Source organism: Rhea americana, unplaced genomic scaffold (genome assembly GCF_003343005.1).
Source record: "Rhea americana isolate MKP2758 unplaced genomic scaffold, rheAme1 scaffold_26, whole genome shotgun sequence".
In the NCBI taxonomy this organism is placed as follows: domain Eukaryota; kingdom Metazoa; phylum Chordata; class Aves; order Rheiformes; family Rheidae; genus Rhea; species Rhea americana.
In genome coordinates this window covers 4772569-4797640 of record NW_028186379.1, presented here as the reverse complement: position 1 = coordinate 4797640, position 25072 = coordinate 4772569, and the positions used below count along the sequence as shown (strand labels likewise).

Below are 25072 nucleotides of genomic sequence, written 5' to 3'. Positions count from 1 at the left end.
AAAGTAGCTGTAGAAACTGATCAGGCTTTAGAAATATCATCCCTGATCTGACTTGAGCTGATGGCTATTGCTTTTCATACTCCTCTTGGCAGAAAAAAAACCAAAAAAAAACAAACAAACAAACAAAAAAAAAAAAACAAACTTTTTCTGGCTTATATGCAAGAATGATGAAATCTTTTAGGTTGTGAAGCAAATTGCGTGTGTTGAAAAGATTATTTGCCTTCATAGGGAAAGGTCTTTATGTGGCAGACAATGCTAGGTTTATTCCAGAAGTCATCTTAAAATCTCAAAATATCTTTCACAAGCATGGTATCGCTTTGTGAGTAAGTGGCACAAATCTTTTAGTGTTCGAATGGACAGCACTTGAGTACAACAATTTTCATTTACCAGATATATCAAGATAGACTTGGAGACATCTTAAAAAGAGCTCTGGAGTTGTAAAAGTAGTTTGCTATCTTTGGAACTGCATATTGCTGTTGTAGTTCTCTTTTGCTTAGATGACTGTAAGTAGATGCAGCTAGTAGATTAATTTCTTTGTAGCTTTCTTTCAGTCATTTCACTAGTGTTTTAGTTGTCGGGCATTTGTGAAGAGAGGAGTTAATTTTCAAAAGTCGTTTGATGTGGACGGAATCAGGGGCTGAACCTCTGCTGTAGAGTGGAGCTGTTGTTAGGTGATCTAGCTGAAAGGATTCCAGACAGAAAATTTGTGCTGTGAGCGTAGTGGTATAATCAAATGTTTAATTTTTCTCTTTACCTGTTCTAATCTGTCTGAGATGAGTTGAAATTTAGTAAACACTTAATTGGACAGGTAGTAGTCTTTATAACATGGAAGAAGAATTTGACATTTTTTAGCGTCATTACAGATACACTTGAAGAATACAGAAATAGAAAACACCAAACTAGTAAAAGAGATCCAGACGTTTAAGAACTTGGATGCAAACAAAGAAAACATGATAACGTATTATAAAGAGGAGGTTGGCAGATTACAGCTATTTATTGCAGAGAAAGAAAGTATGAAGAAAGCTTTTTTACTCTCCTCATCTAACAAGGTAAGCATTATTATTATAATTGGCCTGGTTAAAAATAAATATATCTAAAGTTTGTAAAGTTTGTAAGTCTTTGGCAAGAGAAAGGATGAAGTTGAAGGTACCGCCAGGGTATAGGCTGAGAGGCAAGAGACTGGTGGTTTTCTCAGCAGTTACAGAAAATGAACAAAGAAGATGGATTTGGTTTTGCTCACTCTGAGCCTGTTGAGAAGAGTTTGATATATGATGAATTGTGAGATAAACTAAGTGTGAAGAATTAATTTGTGAATTCAGTGAAAATAGCACGTTCCTGAGAGTTGCTTGTAACTTCATGAAAGAGGACAGAGTGAGGAAAAGAGAAAAGTTAAGGATGTAGCTGTGTTGAACTGCAGAGGTTAATGAAGGTGAGAAGAGATGTTGAAAGATGTGCTGAAGGGCTTCTGTGAATGTATTATCAGTATACAATGACGTAAAACCTCAGGAAGGATAAGATATCACATAAATGGACAAAATCAAAGAAGTCAGCAGCAAGAGTGCCAATAAGACTCGGTAAAGAATGGTTAACCTTGGCTATAGCAGTGTGGTTAGCAAGCAGTGTGGTACTGTAGGAAAGTGAAAGTGCTGGAAAACCTTGTGTCTGCACTATTATCTGTGTTCTGGGGGTGATTTTTAGTGTATTTCTATAGATTGAACACCCATTAGTCATTGGAGTGTATTAGCCTGATACACATCTTCCTGTTCAGTTTCATCCAAAAGGAATCCAGTCCCTGTGCCCTGAGACTGTTCTGTGATGTGATCTGAAGTGTGATAAGGTGGAATGACTGGGAGTTTTGCTCCACAAATGTACTCTTAATCTAAACTAGAGAGTTGATGGAGGCACAGCCTTTGCTGAGGTCAGCAAAGAAAAATCAGATTATGCAGGTGATGCACTGATTTTTACTTCTAACTTGTGTATATTTTCAGTCTTGTCACTAGAAGAGCAATCTAGAGCTTAAAGGAACAGAAATTGCATTAAAGCAAGCGAGTTATGAATATCAAATTGAAGTGGTAAAGTAGTGCTATTGAAAATGGAAATAGTGAGAGGGCAAAAAAAAACCACTGCTGTGCTTTAAACTAGAACACGTTCTTTTTGACTTTTGACTGATTTACAGTTTTCTTTCTGAATGTGTTAAACTACTACAGTATTCTACTTTAAAATAAAAATGTGTAATGTGTGTGCCAGTATTGGAACAACCAAAAATTTGTCATTTATTAATCTTAAAGTATTTGTCATTTCCAGTGGGATCACTTTATATCTGTTYTGCACTGTGGAACCCCTTATATCTACTGAAATGTAACTGATRTGTGATCTGCCATAGAAAATAGTTAAGGGATGGGACTTCAAGAAATCTAGTCTATCCACTTACATAAATGTTTACAAAGTATGTAACAAATTATACTATGTAATTCAAAAATTAACAAGTAGCACACTAGGAATACCTGAGTCTAGACATAGAATCAAGAATGTCAGAATATTAAGCCTTCAGCAAGGTCAGAGGTTGAGTGGCTTATAGCAGCTTTGTTCTTTTTGTAATTCTGCGCTTTTTTAATGGATGAGAGACCGTAGTGCAGCTTGGCTGCCTTATGGACCTGCAGTGGAAGTGAGAATCTCAGAATGCTTCATGCTGCAATTTACACTCTGTTACTTTTTGCTCTCAAGTCTCTTGGAAGAGATTATTGTGCAAGATCTTGCACAATGGAGTGTATGGAAATGGAGTTGTATGAAAAACATCCCAAAGCTCTTTTACACAGTGTCTGCACTAAAAAATCTTACATAATGCAATGGTAGGCATTTTAAGGTCTATTGTTGCCTATAGTGTCTTACTGTGAAATGAACTTTGRTTTTGAAACTGGATGACCATTTATCCTAGTTAAGCATTTGACAGTAGTAAGAACAAAATGGTTCTGGAGGAGCAAACTTGTGRTGAGTATGATTAAAATCAAATCTGAAAAAACAACAAAAATACAGAGTAGATAAATACTTAAATCTGTTTTTTGAGATAGTGATTACTCACGATTTTTTATCTCATGGTGAAGTATGATTGCACATATTCAGTAGCAGGCAAAATATATGGAAAAAGTGATACTTCTGTGCAGSCTTACTGTTTTAGATTTTCTTTTTTTTTCTAAAGCCACTAGGAGAAATTGATTTCTCTTACAAACATTTCCAATTCCTACACCAACTTTTATTTAAACTTTCTGAACTTGTAGGTGATTGATTCCTTCCCCATCTTCTTTTTCCTAGGAGGATGCAACTATTCTAAAAGAACAGCTTCGAAAAGCTGAAGATCAGATCCAGGCTAGCAAACAAGAAGCTGTCCTAATGTCAAAAGAACTGAGTGACGCAGTAAATGTGCGAGATAAGACAATGGCAGATCTTCATAGTGCACGTCTTGAAAATGAGAAGTTGAAAAAGCAGCTTGCTGATGCGTTAGCTGATCTTAAGAAGATCACAGCTTTGAAAAATGAACAGGTAAATTGTTACTTTTTAGTACAGAAATTYACCTATATTTGCAAAAATCTGTCAGAGTTGGTTTTGCTAAAATTGGGAAATAAATAAGTGTTCAGATAAGTGGTATTAACAAATTCTCTTCTGATCCTCAAGATATTGCCTTAATTCAAATGTATGTTAAATGAATTGGAAGGTTGGTAAGAAAGTAAGTTCTTACTACTACTAGTGGTGGTTCCCATAGTATAGCGGTTATCACATCTGCTTTACACGCAGAAGGTCCTGGGTTCAAGCYCCAGTGGAACCAACACTAGGAAATGTTTGGGAGGTTGGACTAAATGACCTCCAGAGGTCCTTTCCAGCCTAACTGATTGTGTGTGATGACCTTGTAGTAACTTCTTCTCCCCAAAATTATTTTCATGGAATAGTACARTATTATTTTGAATCCAACCCCTTTCTTAATTCTTTTGAGTGAGCTACAGGTACAAAAAATTGTTAGTTTTTTTGTAATACTCTTTCCWCATTGATAGGATTTTTATGATTCTCATGAGTCCTTCGCAATTTGTTGTGCAAATTGATTTTTCTCTGGTATTTATAAGTACAAAAACACTAACATAATGGAAACTACTTTGGTTTTCTTTGTCTTGGATCAAAATCTACTAAGGTGATATCAAGTTCAACAGTCTAACTTCAAGGAATTTGCACCCACTGGTCTTTTCTGCAACTGTAACTGTATGAGATAAACTTGCAGCTAGGATTATTGTAGTGGCAAACAAGTTTGAAAAACATTGACATGAACAATAGTTAGAATAGTGTAGTAAATATTAAATGAAATGAATAATACAACTTTCACAAGAGCTACTATATCCAAGAATTATACAAGCTTTTATGAGGATATCAGTTATGTCTTTGAGATGCATCTTAAAATAAATAGCATATCATCTAAATGACTGAAGTAGCAGAAAGTATCCAAATACAGTACAGTTAAGAGTGTATCCAGTTGGTAAATATAAGTTAGATCATGTACCGGTTTTACAGCTCAGCTGAACCACTTTCACWAGTAGTTGTGGTCTACCTGGTTTTGCCATGTGACTATACCTGAATACCTTCTCTAGAAGGCTTGAGTTTAAACTTCTGGTATATGTCAATCAGCCCATAGCACAGACACTGAATGTRCCTTTGCTCTGTTTCTCTATTCCTTTATTCCTCACAAAGAAAGCATAGGCTTCCTCCACACTCACACAGAAAACTTTTAGAGTATTTTGTTTGCATTCATTTCAAAAGGAAAGACTTTTCATGAAATAGTCCTGCTTAAATGAAAGGGAGAACAGCTTCTATTTTTTTTTGTTTGTTTTGTTTTTGTTTTAAAGGAAGTTTCCAGCACAGTGGAGCACGAACTACGCAGAGAAGTTGAAGATCTGAAGCTTCGTCTCCAGATGGCTGCTGACCATTACAAGGAAAAATTCAAAGAATGTCAAAARCTTCAAAAACAAGTGAACAAATTTACGGAACAAGCAGTAAGTAGAATGGAGAAATAGCATGTGCTYGATGTGACTTTTCAGTTACTACTTAATTTCCTTCTGTGAAGAAAAGTGCTTTTAAAAAGGATTAAAATATGCACTAAGCAGTGGCTCTTTAATTTCACATTTTATTCCATAAAGTCAAATTACTGCTATGATTTTTGAGAYAGCTGTAAAAAGCACGTGTGTAGAAAGCTAGTGGAGTTAGATTGCCTTGAACTATTGAACTTCAACTATTCTTGTAGGTTCAGAATTTTGAAACTAAACTGCATAGTTTAGCTTAAAAAAAAAAAAATGGGGGAAATGGAGGAAGGTTTCAGAGGGAGGTGAGGAGAAAACTTCCACACCATSTATGTTTGTATTCCATATCTATTTGATATTCTGATACTTACTCTGATACTTTAAGCTCTATTTCTTAATAAATGAAATTTACTGATGTCAGAATGATGATGTCAGTCTTATGCCATCTTGTAACTAAACTTATCAGCAAATTTTAAATAAATTTGAGGGGTGGAGATCCTCARAGTTCTTCAGCAGTCTGAAAATAAGTAACTGAGGAGAAGAGAGGTTCAAAGTGCAGAAGTGAGGGAGTGTGAGCAAAAGCAAGATGTACACACACAGTCCTTAGGAAAACAGACTGAAGTATTTCTGCTGTCCAAAGAAGAAGTTAGGAAGCTAACCAGTTTTGAGCCATAGACTAGACAGTCTTATCATCCAGAAGGTCAATGGTGGATGAGGTGTCATGTCATAATGCCTGTAGGCTTTTCCTTAATCTTCCATGTGTTCCACTATGTGGTATATCTGGCACAAAACCAAAATTTCATTTGTCTTATTCCACTRGACCTCTATCACTCATTAGATTCCGATTTCTAATGAAATAGTAGATAGATGTGTTCTCCAGAAAATGAGATGTTTGTAATTTACTTAAACTGTTTCCAGTGAAAAATAATTTTATAAATGCAGTTATTAAAAATCAYAATCTAAGACTTTTTTCAATGYTGGCAGAATAAAATGTGTTTGTGTATCTATCATTCTCTCTCATTTTCATGAGCAGTTCTGCCCAAGAGTAGTTAGTGCAAGGGATATTTCTTTGTGTTTTGGTTTTCATTTAATAAAATATCAAAATAAAGTTTCTTTTCGCAAAGAAAATTGCAGGAAATCAACAGAAACTGGCAGATGCATCCAACATTCAGACAGCTACTGTCGTCATTACAGACAAAAAGTTGTCTACATCTCCAGGTATCAACAGCTTTAATTTTGACTTGTGTCAGCCTCAATATATTGTTTATGTGAAGTAATCTACAGTAGTGGTTTTCGTATGAACTAGGAGTTGTTCTGTCTTACTTAAAGCAAAGAGTAATAGTTGAAGAAAATTAAGATTCACCTGAAAAGCTGCTCTTTCAAATTGATACTATTCATAAATGATTTCAAAAGGGTTCAGTTTACTTTTTTTAATTAAAAAAAAAAAAGACTTACTCCCCAAATCCTCAGATTTTTTATAAAAACATGATAATTTTGCAGTCATGTCATAAGGGCTGTTCATTATAGCATTCTACTGTCCACTGAAAAGTTATTTGATGACAAGATCAAGACTGGGCCACTCTTGTAGTGGTTTATTAGAGAGAGTTTAACTAGATTAACTAGGTTATAATTTTTATGAATTATTGGGTTTCCAACAAAAGTAATCTAAAAATTTAAGCAAAATAAGTTATAACTAAACCTAGTTTAATAATAATTCTAAGTTGATTGATGCCAATAAATAAACACCGACTCATTTTAAGAATGTTTATTTAGCCTCTTTGCTCCACCTACTCATTTTGTAGGCTGTAACTTCTGATCAGTTTCATCCTGGCTTAATTAAATACAAATGTTTCCTAAAATAAATGTAATTTTGTTTATGGAACAAAGATTCAATATATTTTTCTTTTTCTCCAATGTTCACAGTTAGCCCCATTTCATCTGATATAGTTTCGGAATTCGTGGTAAAGGAGCAAGTACGTGAAATGAATAAAGAAATTGCTGAGAAAACAGAAAAGTATAAGAAATGCAAGCAAATGTTGGCAGTAAGTAAACAGCTGCTTCAGAAATTTGAGCAAAAGATAGCTATAGGCATTAAATCTTAAACAGAAAACCTACTGAGCTGAATTACTTTACTGCTTGTTTGTGTATCACAACATGATTTTAGTAGAAATTTTAACTTTAAGAGACAGGTTTTTATGCAATCAGCTCGTAGTTACCTGAGAGACAGGCTCTTCAGGTTAACCCACATACAGGAGAAAAGATACTACTACTGCTTTTGTGCTTAAAGTTCTGAATTATTTATTAATTATTTTATATATCTTTAAATATAATTGCCCTAGTAAATCAAACCTATAGTGTTGCTATGAGCCAGCTGATGTCTGGAACAAGTACAGCAGTGTTCATTTGATGTGGTGTTCAAGTGTAATAATTCCTTCCAAATCTGACAGTCTTGAGGTTGTTTGGTATTTAGACATCCAGGTTTGTAGGGCTTACTAGCTCAGACTCAGTGGTGTGCACTGAGTGGTATGTACATCTGTATCGTTTCTGGCCAGAGTTGGCTCCAGTAATTCTGTAGCCATGATAGCATTGCCCCTGAGCTGTTCATACCTGCTAATCCTCGCTTGAGCTTCATGTAACCAGCTTGGTGGATGTATGTAGTAAGATGGAGTATTTTCTCAGGGATGATACTGAAAAGTTGACTGTTGCAGAATTGCTTAAGAAGTGCTTTTGGGGCCTTGTATTATCTCTGTTCATCTATTTGCACGTTGTTTAGTTATTTAGAAAAATACTACGAAGTCAGAACGATTATAATTATAAACTTGATTTTTTTCAGCATTGATTTGTTTTGACCTCGAATGATAAAGTATATTCAGATACTGCCATGAACTCAGCTTACCACCTTTTTGCTCTTACTTATCACAAGGGGATTATTCTATTTTAACAGGCTTCCCAGGTTGTAACGACTGCCACGCATGTTTCATGCTCATTACCCTATGTAGGGCCTTCATTGTCTTCTCATGGCTGTTTCTTCCATAGGCATACTTTGAGGAAAGCTTTACCTTTGACCTTCTGGATGAAAGAGACTTAGAGTGATTTTAAAAAATCCATGAGGAAAGGTTTTGTGTTGAAGTGAGRATGAGGATCATCTTGATTACAGTGTGGTATTAGGATTGTGTTTACACAGAGAAGTTAAGAGTAAAAGAGGAATGGGAGCTTGTTGAAAACTCAAGCAGGAAGAAATACATATTGAACCTCAATTCTGTGGTGTTCAGTAGCCCTATCCTCTCCAAAGTCTTACAGTTGAATGAGGCTTGATTGTTTGGGAGAGCTATTTGTAAATTGTCTAATACTAAAAGCATAGAATTACATTGTTGTCATTTTGTCAAATAATGACAACTCTTACAATTTTAATTTTCATGCCATGGTGTGTATTACTTTAGGATGAGAAGATGAAATGCAGCGTCTATGCTGATGAACTAGCTAAACTGGAGCTGAAGTGGAAAGAACAGGTGAAAATCAATGAGGGTATGAAATTACAGCTAGCAGCAATGGAGGATCAGTATAAAGTAAGTTACAGGTTTTTTATTTTTTTTAGAGAATGAATGATATCTTGTTTTTAGCTGTTCTCTTTGTCGTTAGTGTTTTCTCCCATAAAACTATTTGAACTATTAAAAAATAAGCAAAAAAGCTATTTTGGCTTATAGAAACAACACATTCTTTTAATGCTTAAATGCAGTGTATGAAGGTGGCAGATGCCAAATGTGTTATCAGAAGGCTATGGATCTTATAATATTATATGTCATTTAGATATACCTAAAACCACAATATTACATTACAGGAAAAATGTGGTAAAGAGTTCTAGTATCTTGTTGCTTACAGTAATAGTAACAGAAGTATTGATTGATGTATTTGTCTCAAATCTTCATATTACATTGRACTGCTGCATTACCACTGTAGAGCTTGTGATGTCTAATGCATTCTATCTGAATTTAATTTGACAKATAACAAGGTAAATGGCAGTGTTTTTAAAATCATGAGAGAAGTACTTTAATTCAGAGGATCTCAACTGTAATATTAGAGAAATGTGACACAAGTGCATCAGGGAGTAAAGCATAATGGGCAGTTTAGCTAACAGGAGGCCTTGTTGTTTGATGTTATGCAATATTAATAGTTAGGTTGAAGTAACTGGCTAGGCAAACAAAGGAAAGAGCAATAAATTTCCATACAGCCAGTGTTACACTTGTTTTCACACTCATGGCCATTGTAAGACAGAACAGAATATTTAGTATTACCTAGTACTGCTCATTGCTGGGAGTGGGGAATAATATTTATTTTATTATATTTTTTTTATTTTATTAATTACTGATTATTAATTAGTAATTATCAATTGCCATGCATAATTTAATGATTTTTTTTTAACTTCTAAACAATGGAAGTAGTTAGTTTCAAAGTAACAAATGTTTTGACTGCAATTTAAGATCTGTTATCATTCAGGAAGGTGCAAGTGTGGATAAAGTGAGTGCTGCCTCACGATCAGTAGAYTTCTCTCTGAGCTCAACTAGAGGAGGGAATTTTAGGATTCAGAAAACTGGTGCTAAACTTTACAGAGTCTTGGGCTTGCATCCCAGAAGAACAAGTGAAGAGGCAGTCTCCCAGGTAGCCAGAATCTAAATGAAATAGCCCTTTGTTGAGAAAGGTTATTTAAATAATCATTTGGAAGCAAGGAGGAAGCCTGGAAGAATTGTCATATATCAGTTGCATCGTTCATCTCCCAAAGTATACAGCAGAGAGACACAGTAGATCTTTGTGAAACAAACTTAGTTTATTTGAGATAGAGGGAGAATTTGGTTCTCTGGTAAATTTGCTTGAGTTTGAGAGAAGTGAATGAAAGAGAAATCCTTGAAATACTTACCAGCAGGTTCCTTAGAACTAGTGTGGTGAACCTTCCAAACTTGCAACTTTTTCTGGAGAGTGCTGTCCCACCTGCTGCTAGTATCACTGGTAGTACTCCTCCTGTTTTTACTTAGGACTTTATCATTCCATAGGTGTTTCCTGAAATCTGGCAGGAAAAGTCTTCCATCAGTACGTGATGAACTGTCAGAGAACTATTGTTTTTATAGTTTTGATGTTTTGTAGTAGTACTAGATGCTGCAGGTAGCTACGGCAGACAAATAGTTTTCCAGCTGAAAGATGAATTTAAAATGTTATACTGTGAAAATGTATCACTCAACAAGTAGGGAAATAGTCCCTATTCATTAATATAAGGACTGTAAACTTCTTTTCATATAGGTTCAGCTGGCAGAAAAAGAGAGACAAATAAAGGAGCTGACATCGCATTTGGAGCTCTTTACCAGTGAGAAGGTATTGTCAGCGTTCCTGCTAAATATTGCAAGCTAGCAGTTGTGGGGCTCTTAGATTTGAGGGATTGGAATTTATTTTTAAGTAAGAATTCGTTTACTCCTCATACTTTTCCATGTTTAAATATTTTGCCAAAATGAACTATGATTTTTAACTACAAAGAAATTTCTGTTAATATTTGTTTAAAAATGTAAATTATTATAGACCAACTCACCAAAACTAACTCAACTTTGGAAAATATTGTAATTTATTATTCTGTAATAGTGTTCTAGAATAATTTCTGCATATAATCTAAAATATTTACAATACCCAAACTTTTCTTTGTTCCTRTCTAGAATTTAATTCTATCCAGAATATAAGAATATAAAATATAAAAGATTATTTCTTTTGCCAGAGATAGGAATAATTCTGTGAAAGTTAATAATTTGAGATTGCAGCTAGTTCTGTAGTTTACAGAACACAAGAATTCCTGCAAAATTTTGTCCTATAGTTCTTTCTTATCGCAGTAGCTCCATGACTCTTCTACAGGTTTTCACTGAATTTTCAGCCTCCTTCCTGCTCTACTCCTCCATACTGGTTAGTGAAAGGGGTTCAGCCGTGTTGTGGCTAGAGGCTGATGACTGTTCAATGTGCGTGCTCTTTGGGCAAACCAAATAGATAATTATTGAGGTTGTARTGCAGCCTCTCTCTCCTTTAATGAAACATCAGTCACAAAACTTTCAACAACTCCATTTTTTGAGATAGACTATCTCTCTGTGGTATTTTCAAGAGTTACTGGCTATGGAAACTGACAGGCAGCACAATTTATAAACCTTATTTCCTTTGGAATCTTGGTATAAGAATTACATTCTTATATATCTTATAATTCTTATAAGATGAATGATACATATATATCTTGATAGCTTCCCTACCCCCTATCRCTAGTTAGGATTTCTTTTCCTTTTACCTGGTGCTGTCTTATGCCTATATGCCTTTCAGCAGTGAAATCTTCAGGTTTTTGCATGATGTGTGCATACAACCAAACCCTTTTGACATCTGCAGTTCTGTCATTGACTGCTCGTAATACTCAGAGCAGCTTGGAATATGTGGCAGCAGTGACTTCTGTAATCTACAACTTTAAAAAGATCTTTATCAGAAAAGAGATAAATATATACAAACAGTGCTCTGATATTTTTAAATACATGATAGAAAATAAACTGCCACTTTCAAGAATTCACTGTCTAATCAGATTCATTACCATTGCTGTTACACCAGACTAATTCTGAAATACTAATGCTAACATTCTAATGCTGAAAGTACTTCTAATATATTATATGACCATTTATCAAAAATGTTGTACTGAAAAGTGAAATAATGGAATATCTTTATTATATTTGGGTAGTACTGCATGATACGGTAGAAAAGTTATGATTGTCCAGATTACTTAAAACCACATCCTATGAAATAATAAAGTATGAACAGATATGTATTGAAAACATGAAATTGTACACTGATCAGTTGAAATTAAACTAACTTCAGATTAAAACAGTGTTTTGTAAAATTCCAGATTCTGAAATAGTCAGTATTCAAGTTCTTAATATTTTCACCAAAAAAGTCAAAGATGTAATTTTTTTAAATACATCTCTACCATATTTTTCTAATTCAATAGAAAGTGAAATAAAAGTTGACTTTTGATAAATCTAGTCTAGCTGGAGGGAGTAATTTTAAACAACACACATAAGGAGGAGAGCAACTGTAATAATATTGTATGAAGCTTATAAAAGCCTGGAACTGTGTCTACCAGATTTATGGATATTTACATTACAAAGAAGAATCAAAGTGCTTTGCTAGACTGGAACCATGATTTAAGAGGTTAAGCACAGTATAGTAAACAGCTTTTCAATTTATACTCCATTATCAGTGTTTGTTTATAAATGTCACCAAACATAGCATGCTAGAAATGTTCATTTGCAGTCTCTTCAAACCTATAAAATTACTTACTTTCTGTTTTATTTACATACTTGAATAGCCTTTGATTTTTTTTTCTTTTTTTTAATCAGTCTCTACTCTAGCTGTCCAACTTTTGGCTAAGACTGTTTTACAGCACCTTTTACAGTCACTTTGATCTACATTCTGTTTTAATCTTACGTGATGCTAAAATTAAAGTATTAAATGCCATTGCCTCTTTTTCTAAACTGCTTCCATATTGCAGAAGAAATTGATTTTTAAAAAGAAAAGTCTTAAATTCAGTAATAATTAATTGTTCCTGCTTTCTATTTAGAAAAGATAATTATTTATATTTTATCCACTCACTAAAATTTTAAGACAGACTCCTAACCATGGAACACTAACCATTTCAATCATATGTGCAATTTAGTCTATAAATACAAAGGTAGCATAGTTTCCTATCCTATCTATAGGAGAATATTTTACTTGGAGTATGTTTTGCAGAAATTGTGCTGTGCTGTATTAGAGCTTTTTCAAAAAGAAAAAATACTGGGTTTAAGGCTAAGGCTCTAAAAAATATAACTTTTTGGAAATGCTYTCCCATTTTTAGACAGCACATTTTTTTTCCTGGTTGAAAAGGAGTTTATGATGTTGCTATTGCAGTCCAAACCCTCCAGATCTGGAACCTGAAAATTCTTATTAGATAACAAATGTAAAATTTTCTTCTTTTTCAATTTGAGTGTTTGTTTTCAGAGTAGTTACAGAACTTTTTTTGTTTTTTGACTAAATGTTTGGACTTAAGTTTACTTGTGATTATGAAAAATACACTGTGTGTTTCTTTTAATAACCAAGACATTTATTTCTCACATAGTTAARTTAGTTGAAGCGTTGATTTAAAATTTTTGTGGAAGAAGCCACACTTCTGTGTTTAAAGTTATTAACACTACATTAACAAATACTAAACAAAAACTCAGAGTACCCAGAAGAGAATGCTAACCAGAAAGAAAAATGTTTGAAAAACGTATCTATTTCCTTTCTCCCTTTTTTTTTAATTATTGAGTTTTGGCTTGATCATAATTGTAAATCATATATTCCTTTGGATGTTGATGTACATGCTGTTTTTTGTTTTTTTTCTTTTTTCCTCTTCCCCTAATCTGTTATTAAATGCAAACTAGAGAAAGAGACTTCTGCTTTGGATGAAGTATGGCTGATGTGCTGACTGTACTTAAGTCACTTTAACTACTGACCTTTAACGTATGAGCCATTAAAACTCTGAGCCTATATATGTTATAAAAATCCTTTAGTAGCTTACAATAATTATTATTTCTATAGCTTATATGCAAGATTTCAGACTTCTAAATATATGAATGTTTTGAAGAGTTCTGTTTGAACTTTTCTGAAAGATTAAATTAGCTTTCTGATACAAATATTTAATTAACAATTAAATAAGGCAGACCCTTTAAGTTGCTTGAGAAATTCACCAGTTTTATATTCAGGATGAAAACACAGGGGTTTTAGAAGTACACTGTACACATGCCTTTGCCAAACTGCAAGAATGCATATATAAAAAGTAGTGAATGAATTTGTTGTTTCTTTATCTTTTTGTTCTTCTGGTTTACACAACAGATATGAAGAGAAGGGGGAATAAGGATGGAGATTATATATGTAAATCATTATATTCATAGAGGACAAATTATTTTTTCACAGGACTTGTAATTATTTTGAAATCTATATGTGAAAAAGGCAACTCTTCATGGATTTAAAAAATCCATTTAAAGTATTACTTGAAATGAGTAGCCCAGTCTGGATTAACTGCTTGTGAAAACTAGCACTCATTGCTAATTACTAATACAAGTAGAAAGTATCAACTTTGAATAATAATTTGTTTTTGTGGAATGTCTAGTCTGAAAAATGTGTCTGAATTTATCAAATATTGAGAGTGAGTGTGTGTGAGAGAGAGAGACTTGGTCAATCAGCCTGCTGGAGGTGGTGCTGAATTTGCATCTGTATTCAGGGGCCTTTGTGACTGTTACTGGCGCACCTGCCGCACGCTGGCTAAAGCCAGAATGATAGTGCAAATCATCTTTAATTTGACTCTTTTTAAAATTCTTGTCGTCTAGGTGTTTACCCAAGTCCTTTTGATATAAAGTGTCTGCAGTGTGCATACAGCATTTTCCCAGCCCGTTGTTTTGATTGCCACCCTTCACTTCTGCTGCCTTTACTGCATTTATCATAAGTTACTTGTCATACTTTCAAGGTCCTATCCTGGTCAGTCTTTACCTGTCATTATCTGTCTTCTTTCCTTTACTCTTCAGATACCATCAATTGATTCCTAAGACCAAACTTTCTCACTCTTCTGTGACACTTTCAAATATGCACATTTGTGTATTTTCCATGCTGTTTGTTACACTACTGCTTAATGTGTTGATCTGTCTCATTATTTTGTTGTTACAAACTACTTTTTTTTTTGAATGTAGGAACAAGAAGGTTCTAACTCCTTTAGTTCTAGTTCTTGAAGTTCTGAAGTGTTCTTACCTTCAGTCATTACAAGCTACAAACTGCTACTTGAAGTGAAAAAACAAACACTACCTTTTCTTCTTTCTCTTCACGAAAAGGAAAAAAAAACTAATAACTGCAGTGGTGTTAGCAGCAACTAGGACAATGAAGTCTTTGGCCATATACAGGGCAGTTTTGATGCTGTGGTAATAGAATCCCTAAAAATTAAAGGTGGAACATCATTAATGGTCTGCTAGCAGCTGAGGACAAAATTGTTCTAACCAGATTTACATGTTTAAAAAGCAGACCGATTTTAAAAGGATTTAAGAATAAGGAAAAGCAATGAATCTTTCTTTCTGTAGACACAGTTTTAGGTGAATGTGGCTTAAGGTCTCTGCGTTTGAAGTAAGTAATTCTCTTCCACTTTTAAACACAGCTTGATCTAACATCTCTGCAAACAATGTTGTACAAAGCTCAGTGTGCTGAGCTCAGTGTTGTACAAAGGTCAGTACAAACCTCAGATGGTTGAGCATACAAGCAAGATTAGATCTAAGGAAGTTCTGTTGTAGTAAGGATGGGAGACTGATTTCAGCTTCTGTGCTGTTTTCATTCTTTCTGCATATGTTTAAAGGACATCAAGTAAAGTGTTGTAATATTCTGCAATTTTCTACAGAAAGTGACAACCTCAAGCTCAACTTAGCTGATGTTAAGTTGCCCTTCATGCAATCAACATTCTATTGCTAGATGTCAGAAAGAAGCCTGTGCRATGCACTTAATGGCTCTAAAAATACCTGCCTTTCATGTACATGCTTGACATAATTCCCTGTGAATCTGAGTTCTTGGTTTACTAAAATGGTGCGTTCTTAAAGAGTACAGTACTTAAAAAGAGGAATTTAATTGCACATTTATTTTTAATCACTCGTGCATATTATTGTAGTTATTTTTACTTTCATCCATTCTTTACCTATTTAAGTGACTTTTTTTTTAAAAAAAGAGTGTAGACACTTCTTAAACAATGTGGTGATTTTGTTTATATAATTGAATTAATTGATGACAAAACATCAGATCCAGTTTTCTTAAAATATTTTCTTTGTATTTTTCTTTTCATTGTTATGAAACCAATTGGTATTGATTTTTGGTATGTATGATAAAATTGGCACAAGCTCAAGATGGAGAGAATCTGAAGATTAGCAGGTGTATTTTTTTATAAAAGAAACAAATCTAAATCCTTATTTAGTAAAAATTTAAGCCTTTTRGTGGGACTCCATGGATTAACTACATCTTAAGTTTTGCATTATGTAGGAACCTGGCAGGGCAACAGGAAATCAAAATGGAAGAATGATGGAAGGGCGTATTTCACAACCAACRTTACATTTTCGCAACCCATATTCAGAGGAAAGTGGACCAATTCCTGCAGTGCCAAGTAGACTACCAGTATTGCAATATGGAAACCCTTATGCAATTCAGGAAAGAAGAGGTCAGTAAATATTTTTTTCCTTCAATATAATTTGTATCCCACTGTTTAAAAAAAAAAAAAAAGGATAAATACCAATAATCTATATACTAATGTACAATGCATGTACAAGAAGTGGTGAGAATTGCAAATGTAAACCAAGTTTTAGAAATATGCTTTGAAAAGGATCTTTTCTGTTGGTTTATCTTGGCTAAACTGAAAATATGAGAAGTCTTGTTTTTAAGGCAGTGCACCTGTAATCTCAAAATACCAGCTTTGCTGAACAAAAACTGCTCTCACATATTTTACTTACTTTTCTTTAGATGGAGCAGATGGTGCTTTTAATCCTGATGAGATCCAAAGACCACCTACTAGAACTTCCTTTTGGGAGATAGAAGATGATGTAGTCTGTAGTCAGCCTTCACGCAATCTTAGCCGGCCAGATGGTTTAGAAGATCCTGACGATAGCAATGTAAGTTACTGTGTTTTGTTTGCGGTGGTATTTTTTTTAGTATGTTTACTGAGTAATAAAGAGCTGACATTGATTTCTAAAAAGCCTGTTTTGTTTTAATTAAATGTGGAATTCATCATCATCTTCCTTGAAAAGTACTTTAAATGAAATTCCTTACTGTGAAGGAGAAAAGTCTGTACAGCAATTGATAATAATATACTTGCTCACCTGGTCTGTTGAATTACTGCCAGTTCTTCTTGCTTTTGGACCATAGCTTCTTAATTTTCAAAAAATACTAACACAGAAAAATCCAATTAATCTCAAATAACATTGCTTTTTCATTCCTGTGTATAATAGAGTGAAGGCTCAAAATGTAAGCTGTGTTTTACTAACTTCCTAATTTGCTTAAAGGCACTGAATTCTAATGGAACAAATAAAAATTTGATGGATTCTGGTACCAGTGTTCTAGTTAAATGCAGAATGAAAATTTCTGTAGTAATTCTGTAGTATTTCATTTTGACACATTAATCTTTTACCTTGTCTTTTGCAAATCTGCGTTTATTAATTTTCATTTTGAATTTTTTTTTGCTGTTAGACATGTCTTTGCAAGAGCTAATTGACTTAAAGYGGGTTAAACTGAAGGTGCCGATTTTCACTAATTTCCTTTTTAGAGCTTCATTTTAAGTGGGAACTGGTTAACTTTTTAATAAATACAACTTGCATATTCTAGTGTGAAAAGAAAAATGATATTAATAATTTGACTTCTGTACTAAACTGTACCGTATGTCCTCATTTGATCAGGAACAGACTTGCTACTGTTTCATTCTAGGTATTCTTGCTTCTTTAAAAATATTAAAAAGAGAAATACTTTTCTGCAAAGTATTGTGCTCTTTGCAAGTACTGTGGTATCATGACCTGTTTCTCATTTAGTCTAGTTTGCCACATTTAATTGCTATTAACCTTTGCGGAAACTGATCAGTGTTCAGACAGGCATGATTTTAGCCCTGGTGCTCAGCACCTGTAATGGAGAAAAATGTATTTCTTCCTCCTGCCTTTTGGCCCCCATGTCCATTAGTGAGAATAATTAGAGAAACTGTCAGAACTTTTGCAGCCTATTTAAGATCTAGGATATGAGCTTAATGCTGTTGTCCACCTTTACTTCACATTTTGCATATTTAATCTGATCATTCTTGACGTAGATATTATATATGACAAGCTCTTTTCTTCTTTAGTCATCTGCTTCAGTTTAATTAGCAGGGTGTTCTCTCTGATCTGTGTGCTTTGCCCTCTTGCAAACCTGAGAAAAACAGTGCTACAGTCTTGTGCTCGTTTGCTGACACAACTTAGATTATTTTGTAATGATATAGGAAGAATATAGTAGGCTCAAAGTCCAACTTCAGAAATGATTCCTTTAAATCAAATAATTTTAATCTTTATTTTTTGACTTGCAAATGAGAATCAATTGCCTCTTCTTCCCCAAAATAGACTGTATGTGTAGAATGTACAAATATTACACAACTGAGTAATTGCAATAATCTTTCTAGAGGGACTTAATAGTATGCTAAAGAGATATATATTTTAATGCAATATCTGAAGAAGTAAATGACTAAGAAAAATTTCCATGTAGATAGGTTCTCCTTCATTATAACTACCTATAATTTCCACAAAATAAACAGCAAAAATATAATGACGGATATGAAGAATTGCCATTTCATAGAATCAGTAAGGTTGGAAGGGACTTCTGGAGATCATCTAATCCAACCTCCCTGCTCAGCAGAGTCACCTAGAGCATGTTAGACAGGGTTGCATCCAGGCGGGCCTTGAATATCTCCAGAGAAGGAGCCTCCACAACCTCTCTGGGCAACCTGGTCCAGTGCTCTGTCACTCTCACAGGGAAGAAATTCCCCCTCACGGTCAGGCGGAACTGCCTGTGCTTCAGTTTCTGCCCATTGCCTCTTGTCCTGTTGCATGGGACACCTGAAAAGAGTTTGTCCCTGTCCCCTTGACACCCTCCCGTCAGGTACTTGTACACATGGACAAGATCCCTCCTCAGTCTTCTCTTCCCCAGGCTGAAGAGGCCCAGCTCTTGCAGCTGTTTCTCAGAGGGCAGGTGCTCCAGTCCTCTGATCGTCTTCGTAGCGCTACGCTGGACTCTCTCCAGGAGCTCCGTGTCTCTTGTAATTGTAGTTCTACACGTTTTTAAATGAGTAAAGTATAGACCCTTTTGTTCCCTCCAGAGGAAGAAAATAGGTAATCTTGCTGCTTTGTTTGAAAGATTACCATTGTATGGACTTCTGTTGTCTTCCACTTAACCTGATACAAGATGAAGCCTTAAGAACTTAAGGGAATTGTAGAACTTAAGGGAATTTCACCATTAGATGCTGAAAGTGCTTACTTTGGGAGTGTTTCAGACATGATGATGAACTTATCTACATTATTTATCTATGATGGCAGATACTTAGGATCCAGGGCCAATAATACAGTACATATAAGCATTAAGTAGAGGTTGTATACGCATAAAAGTAAGCGGACTTTCCAAACACAATCAAAATAGGCTTTTTCAGTCTTTAAGACAAGAGGAGGTAAATGAGATGTGAGTATGTGTGTGCAAGAGAAGCTTTACCAGTTGCTTCTGTAGCACAAAGTATGGAAATGGGACTCCTTAGATATCCATACAGCCTAAGGAATAGCTCAGCAAACTGAGAAGTCTAGCAAGTTGAACTTTTGCCTTCTGTAGTTGCTGTTTACATTCCTGTGCAACTGAGTAACTTTGTAGATGTCAGTCTAGAAGATGGAGGAGAAATTCTGAATGCTCCTTCCAGTAGTGCTTCTTTGACAAAGGATTAGATAGAATCATTTCGAACCTACAAACTGTATCTCTGTCACTATATTATTTTGAACTTCTTTCATTGTAAAGGTTATGATATTCTATTTCCAACTATGATGTATCTCCCTCAGAGTTAGGGAAAGAATCTCTAATTTGCCTTTGAGCATTTGTCCGTGTGCTCATTTCTACTATATGTGCTAGTGGTCCACAAGTTTTAAAGCTTTTGCCTTCACTGATTCATTCCAGCACTTGAATAATTTATACAGCTTTACTTATGCTCAGAGTTGATTGTCATCTGCACTCGATATTTGTTCGGAATGGAATTCTTTTCTATTTTATCAAGATTGAATTTTACCTTCTTGCCACTATTTTCATTTCTGGAGACTGCTGTTGTTTTTTTCTGGCAATTTCAGCCATATCTGACATGTTATGAAGATCCTAAAGATACTAACTTCCTATAGGTTTTTGAGAATTAACTTGGGAGAAGAGACACCTAAATAAATCCTTGAGGTAAGGAAAAAGCTGTTGTAATGTTTCCTTATCTGCTCTAGCAAGCAGCAGACAGCTGGCCAGTCAGCTGCAAACTGGTCATCAATTCAACTCCACAGGAATATAACATGAGATGATGTGGAGGTAGAAGTGTTAGGGAATCCCAAATCAGGAAGTCAGGACTGTAGTCACCACCCCCATCCACCTTGGTTCTTGAACCTTAATTGTCGTCTTCTGTGTAATATTTTGGACCTTTCTGAATTAGTGCAACCCTCAGTTCAGTAAGGAACTTCCTATTTTTTGAAAAGTCTTCGTAAGTTCCTTCCTCCCCCGCCCCACCACCACAAACTGCTTCTGTATTTGTGCAGTTTAATCCATACCAGTGTTACAGCAGATCTGAGATGCCAGCTTCCTTTTTGCCTAGAGGAATTTTTTATTCCTGGGTAATGATCTATTTATGTGTTTTTGTCTCAGGTAATGAAAAAGATCTACCTATGGTAGCTCATCTCCAGTATATGAAATTTTGTGTCATTAGCATTAGAAATTTATTGCTAAGATGGTTTAAATCTATTTTCTTCCTCAGCAGAAAAGTTCTGTCTCCCTTCCCAGTGGAGACAGACTGTCAGCTTGTTAAGCTAATGTGACTGCTGTCATGTACATTAGCAGTACATTTCTTAAAATCTCTGTGAGACAGCTTTGGTTGATAGGATACCTTCCTGTGACAGGGAGGAATTCTGACAGTCTTTCAAATTATATTAATAGATAAGAGAGAACCCAAGATGATGATATCCTTTTGGCTGAGGATGAGGAAGAAGGGTGCTAGTTCAGTTTCTGTTCACTTGCCATGTCTTTCTCATTCCACTGTCAGAAGTCCTGTAGACTTGCTCAGCACACTTCTGGTGTAATGAGATAGGATTTTTTTTTGCATAGCCTTATAGCACTGGATGATGGTAAGGGCATGCATCTTTCCTATTCATGGAAAGCAAGACATCACTAGACACCCTTAACTAGCTAAAAGTGGACTATCATTCTCAAGTTGCACATAATCATTTTTTTTCCTGAGGATACGTCTGTACCTGGAACTAATGCTTAAAGATTTGATCTTAAGTTCAGGTCACATTAGGAACAACTTTCTGAGCAGAAGGATCACCTCAATCATGATCTTCAAAATTTTGTAAGTTACATGTAGGAAAGACAGTAACTTTGTAGAGGAGGTACAGATGGTGACAGCAGCCATACACTCCACTGAACTGATTTCCCACATTCCTAAGGAGAATGCTGTTTGCTCATATTCCCAAGTTTGCTCATATTTCCAAGTAGTAAGCTTTTATTTCTACTTCTCTCTATATACAGAGTTTTTTTTTCTTTTATTACTGGTGATTATCTTGGCTAACAGAGAATGAGATCAGGTAATGGTTACATTCCTGTTACACTGAAAATTGCACTGCCTTTTCTATCTTTGCTTATTCTGAGTTGATAATAATTGTGAGCCAGATAGGATATAGTCATGTGCAAATGCGTCTTAATTTCTGCTTAATGTTGCTTTTTATATTCTTACATTTTCTCCTAAAACATTGGTCTTTGGTGGTGGGCACTCCCATGTATTTGGTTGCCATGAAAAAACATCAGTTTTGCATGGAAAACTCTTAAGTCTTTCCAAAACTCTTCATAGTTTTGGCTTATGGAAACCTCAGGCCATTTAAACAGTGATTTTTGAGAAGGATAAGCTGGTCTGTCTTAATCGTGCCATTACAGCACATTCACCAAGGTGATTTCATGTGGAGTAGTAGACTTGCTACAAGGTCCTGCTCTCGTTTACCAAGCACTAGCTTTCCATTTACTCATGCTCCCATGATTGACCAAAATGCAATAGTTCAGAACAAATCATTGCTAGAACCAGGTATGCACAGGAGAGATCCAGAAACAAACAAACAAACAAAATCCTCCACCTTATTTTTAATAATAAAATATGAGTTTAAGAAATGTAGAATTGATTAGGGTTGGCAGTAAGCCCAGAATAACTACTCCAAGATTCTTAAAAGACTACTGTTAGCTGTAGGCAATGTGGGGAGAAAAAGGAACTTTTGGCCACTGAAAACCAGATCAGGATATTTTTGAGGTGAATCCAAAATGGTCTTTCTCTTAGCCAAAAAAACCACTGCACTTCATCAGCCTGATCTTATTTTTGCTGTCAATTACCATCTTTATTTTATAGGATAGGCATAAAAGGAGAAAGCGATATCCAGATATCCAGGTGCCCCCTTGGTGGCCAGACTGCTTGTGGGGAGAAATAGACACTTGAAAGAGTTTGTTTAATTTCACACACAGCAGAGCTGACTTACTGAAAGAAAATGTATGTAGTTTTCTTTCCAGTTTGTCTGCACTATACATTGATAGTGTGGCTGTTCACTGATTATTCTAATCTTAAGATGAACATTGCTTTGCAAGTAATTGTTGCATGCTGATGATCTGTACTTCTGATTTCTGTTTGGAAATCTTGGAACTAATTATACAAGCTTTTAATTGAAATAATTGAAGGACTACTTATTCTTTGATTCAAAATTGGTTAGTTTTGGTAAAATTGGGTGAGTTATGCTTGTTAATGATCATTAATGTCTTGTTTTCCCTTGATCGTCTTTTAATGGCAAACTCCTTTTTAACATTCTTTATGGTACGTAGTATTTTAAAAGGACAAATCATTTGTTTGAAATAACTATAACCCGTGGAACTTGTGACAGTTAAGAGAGAAAGTAGTAGTATCACTGTAGTCCAGTGATAATAGCCGAGTTGTGAAGTTTTGGGTAGAGAGGTTAATGTGTGACACTCGCTTGTAATTCATTGTCCTGGGCGCACACATTTGTGAATCAGAAGGCCTGATGTTTGGCAAGCTACATGAACACAGTGCCAGCCTGTCTGTAAATGATATCAGACTCTTTAGGTAAGCACCTGAGGCCCTGTATTTAAGTGTGCTGCATCACTGCAAGACATTGTGGTGGTTTTGGACTAAACGTGCACAACCATGCACGTAATCCTGGTCATCTGTCTGGGCTGCAAGGAAGTTGTCTGTGGGCCTACGCAAAGGGCAGCCTAAATAGCCTCTTTCTCAAAATCTGTCATATGGGCTTTTCTCCAAATACCTTAATTGACCGTAGAGACTTGAAAAATAAGGTGATGTCCATGCATAGTTACAGCCACGGAGGCCTGACCTCCCAGCAATTACTGTCAACCTTTTTCTGTAAAATAACTTAAACCAGTCTTCTCATTTATACTTTGAGTCTTCAGGGGATGATGGTTTGTTTCACTGTGGGAGAGTGAACGATCTTAAAATTTTACATATGCCTTTCAGCCTGATACCATTTATATGAACGTATCTTTGGTTACGCTAACTGGAAGAAACTGGGCACTAAGTGATTGTGAACTAAGATTAGCAAGAACTGTCCTTCCTTCATATAGTTCCCAGTTTTATTGGGTAAGTTTTAGGAGTTTTCACTATCTGAAGCGATAGGATTAGACTGCTGTCAGAGTTGAATAAAATAAAACATTTTCTGTTTTCTAGAAGCTACAAGTTACCCCAGGAAAGAGCATGAGAATTTTCTTAGTGGTTATTGATTGTGTACAGTTCAGCATTCAGAACAGTAGTATCTGGTGGTAACTTGGAATTAGAGTAACAGTGAAATACTCACTGTTAAGGTGAAGTTCTCGGGTACTGCTTTACTGTTTGATGGAAACTTGATCTCTCTGTCTTTCCAGGTTGTATTATATGGCATCTAAAGTCTTTGAGAATCAACTATCTTAGAGCTCAATATTAAATAATAAGGTCCGTCTTAAACGTGTTCGTCCAAACAGAAGGCAGTTATTGAAGTTTTCAATGAACCATTCTTTAGTTATGCCATAATTTCTGTAGCATATACTTTGCGGTATGCTCAATATAGATTTGTTTTTCTCTTGTTAAGCATAACATAAGGTTAAAAAGTGATTTATGTATACTTATTTGGCCAAGAGCAAATGTATACAGAAATACATGCTTTCCGTATCTTAACAAAGTAATATCAATACATATTTAGTATTTAGTATTGTCATTATTATCATTGTTGTTACCATGCTGCACAAGTCAGATGCTACTATAAGGAATGTACAGTACATGTTTTATCAATTGATCAAAGTCATGAAAAGGCTACATCCCCAGGACAGACCAATTTTAATGTTATTCTGACATGAAAAAAAGCCTTTTTAAGGCTGTTAATTACTTTGTCATGTCTTTATTGTAGCTAGTTACTACAAAGCAGCACTGCAGGATAGTGTGTGTGTGTGTATAGAGAAGCACCACACTCACTTTTTTAGATCAGCTTTTGAAAAAGGCCTCAAGAGGACCTGAAGAGGCAGTGCTGATATTTGAGAAGAATTTTTAATTTTGGCAAGCCTTTATGTAAAATAGGTTGCAGGTTTTGTTGTGCTAATTAAAATCTTCAGTTTCTCATGGATTGTGGTAGTGGAACAGAAATGTGCTTTCAGAAAACTGACTCTAAAGCCTAGACTTTTGTTGATGCAGCTAACATAAAAAGTGGTCATTGATTGCTTTTACTTTAGCCATATGTAGTATACTGAGCAGCACGTGAAGTATGTTCATATTTTAATCTTTAGAAAATATATGTGTAATGACTAACATTTTTTTCTGTGATAGAGAAGCCTAAAATTTCTGTTATGCCAGCATTTGTATTGAAAATAGATTACTTTAGTAATCAGTTCTGCATTCTGTTGTAGTCAGGCATTCAGATTAACTGTTTCTTTCAAATCTATGTAAATATCCTTTCTAAAAAGTAGCTTTTTTAATTGTATGCAATGTGGTTATTCTGAATGCGAAAGGATACCTTTCTGTGTTACATCAGTTGCATCATTCTGGTTAATGCCCTACCAAATTAATGTTAAGCATTGATAATCCTGTCTGCTTACTCCAATGACTAAAGTTAATAACCCTTAATGTAATGAATAACCTATGCATTCAGCACTGGTATGCTATT

At 35.0% G+C, this 25072-nt stretch overlaps 1 protein-coding gene and 1 non-coding gene across 6 annotated transcripts in view; both read left to right on the top strand.

The window, feature by feature from the left end:
• Nucleotides 1-25072, top strand: part of TAX1BP1 (Tax1 binding protein 1) — a 64970-nt gene that overhangs the window by 36107 nt on the left and 3791 nt on the right. For 2 of the 5 annotated variants that reach the window (XM_085307537.1, XM_085307538.1), the window contains exons 8-16: nt 864-1049; nt 3310-3537; nt 4884-5030; nt 6164-6272; nt 6978-7096; nt 8495-8620; nt 10344-10415; nt 16137-16311; nt 16611-16759. In XM_085307537.1, the coding sequence (XP_085163663.1) occupies nt 864-1049; nt 3310-3537; nt 4884-5030; nt 6164-6272; nt 6978-7096; nt 8495-8620; nt 10344-10415; nt 16137-16311; nt 16611-16759 (1311 nt within the window). The remainder of the gene's footprint in view (nt 1-863; nt 1050-3309; nt 3538-4883; nt 5031-6163; nt 6273-6977; nt 7097-8494; nt 8621-10343; nt 10416-16136; nt 16312-16610; nt 16760-25072) is intronic. The other 3 variants (XM_085307539.1, XM_085307540.1, XM_085307541.1) reach the window with 3 other exon arrangements.
• Nucleotides 3747-3820, top strand: TRNAV-UAC (transfer RNA valine (anticodon UAC)). Its single transcript has one exon. It is a non-coding gene; the product is annotated as a tRNA-Val (tRNA).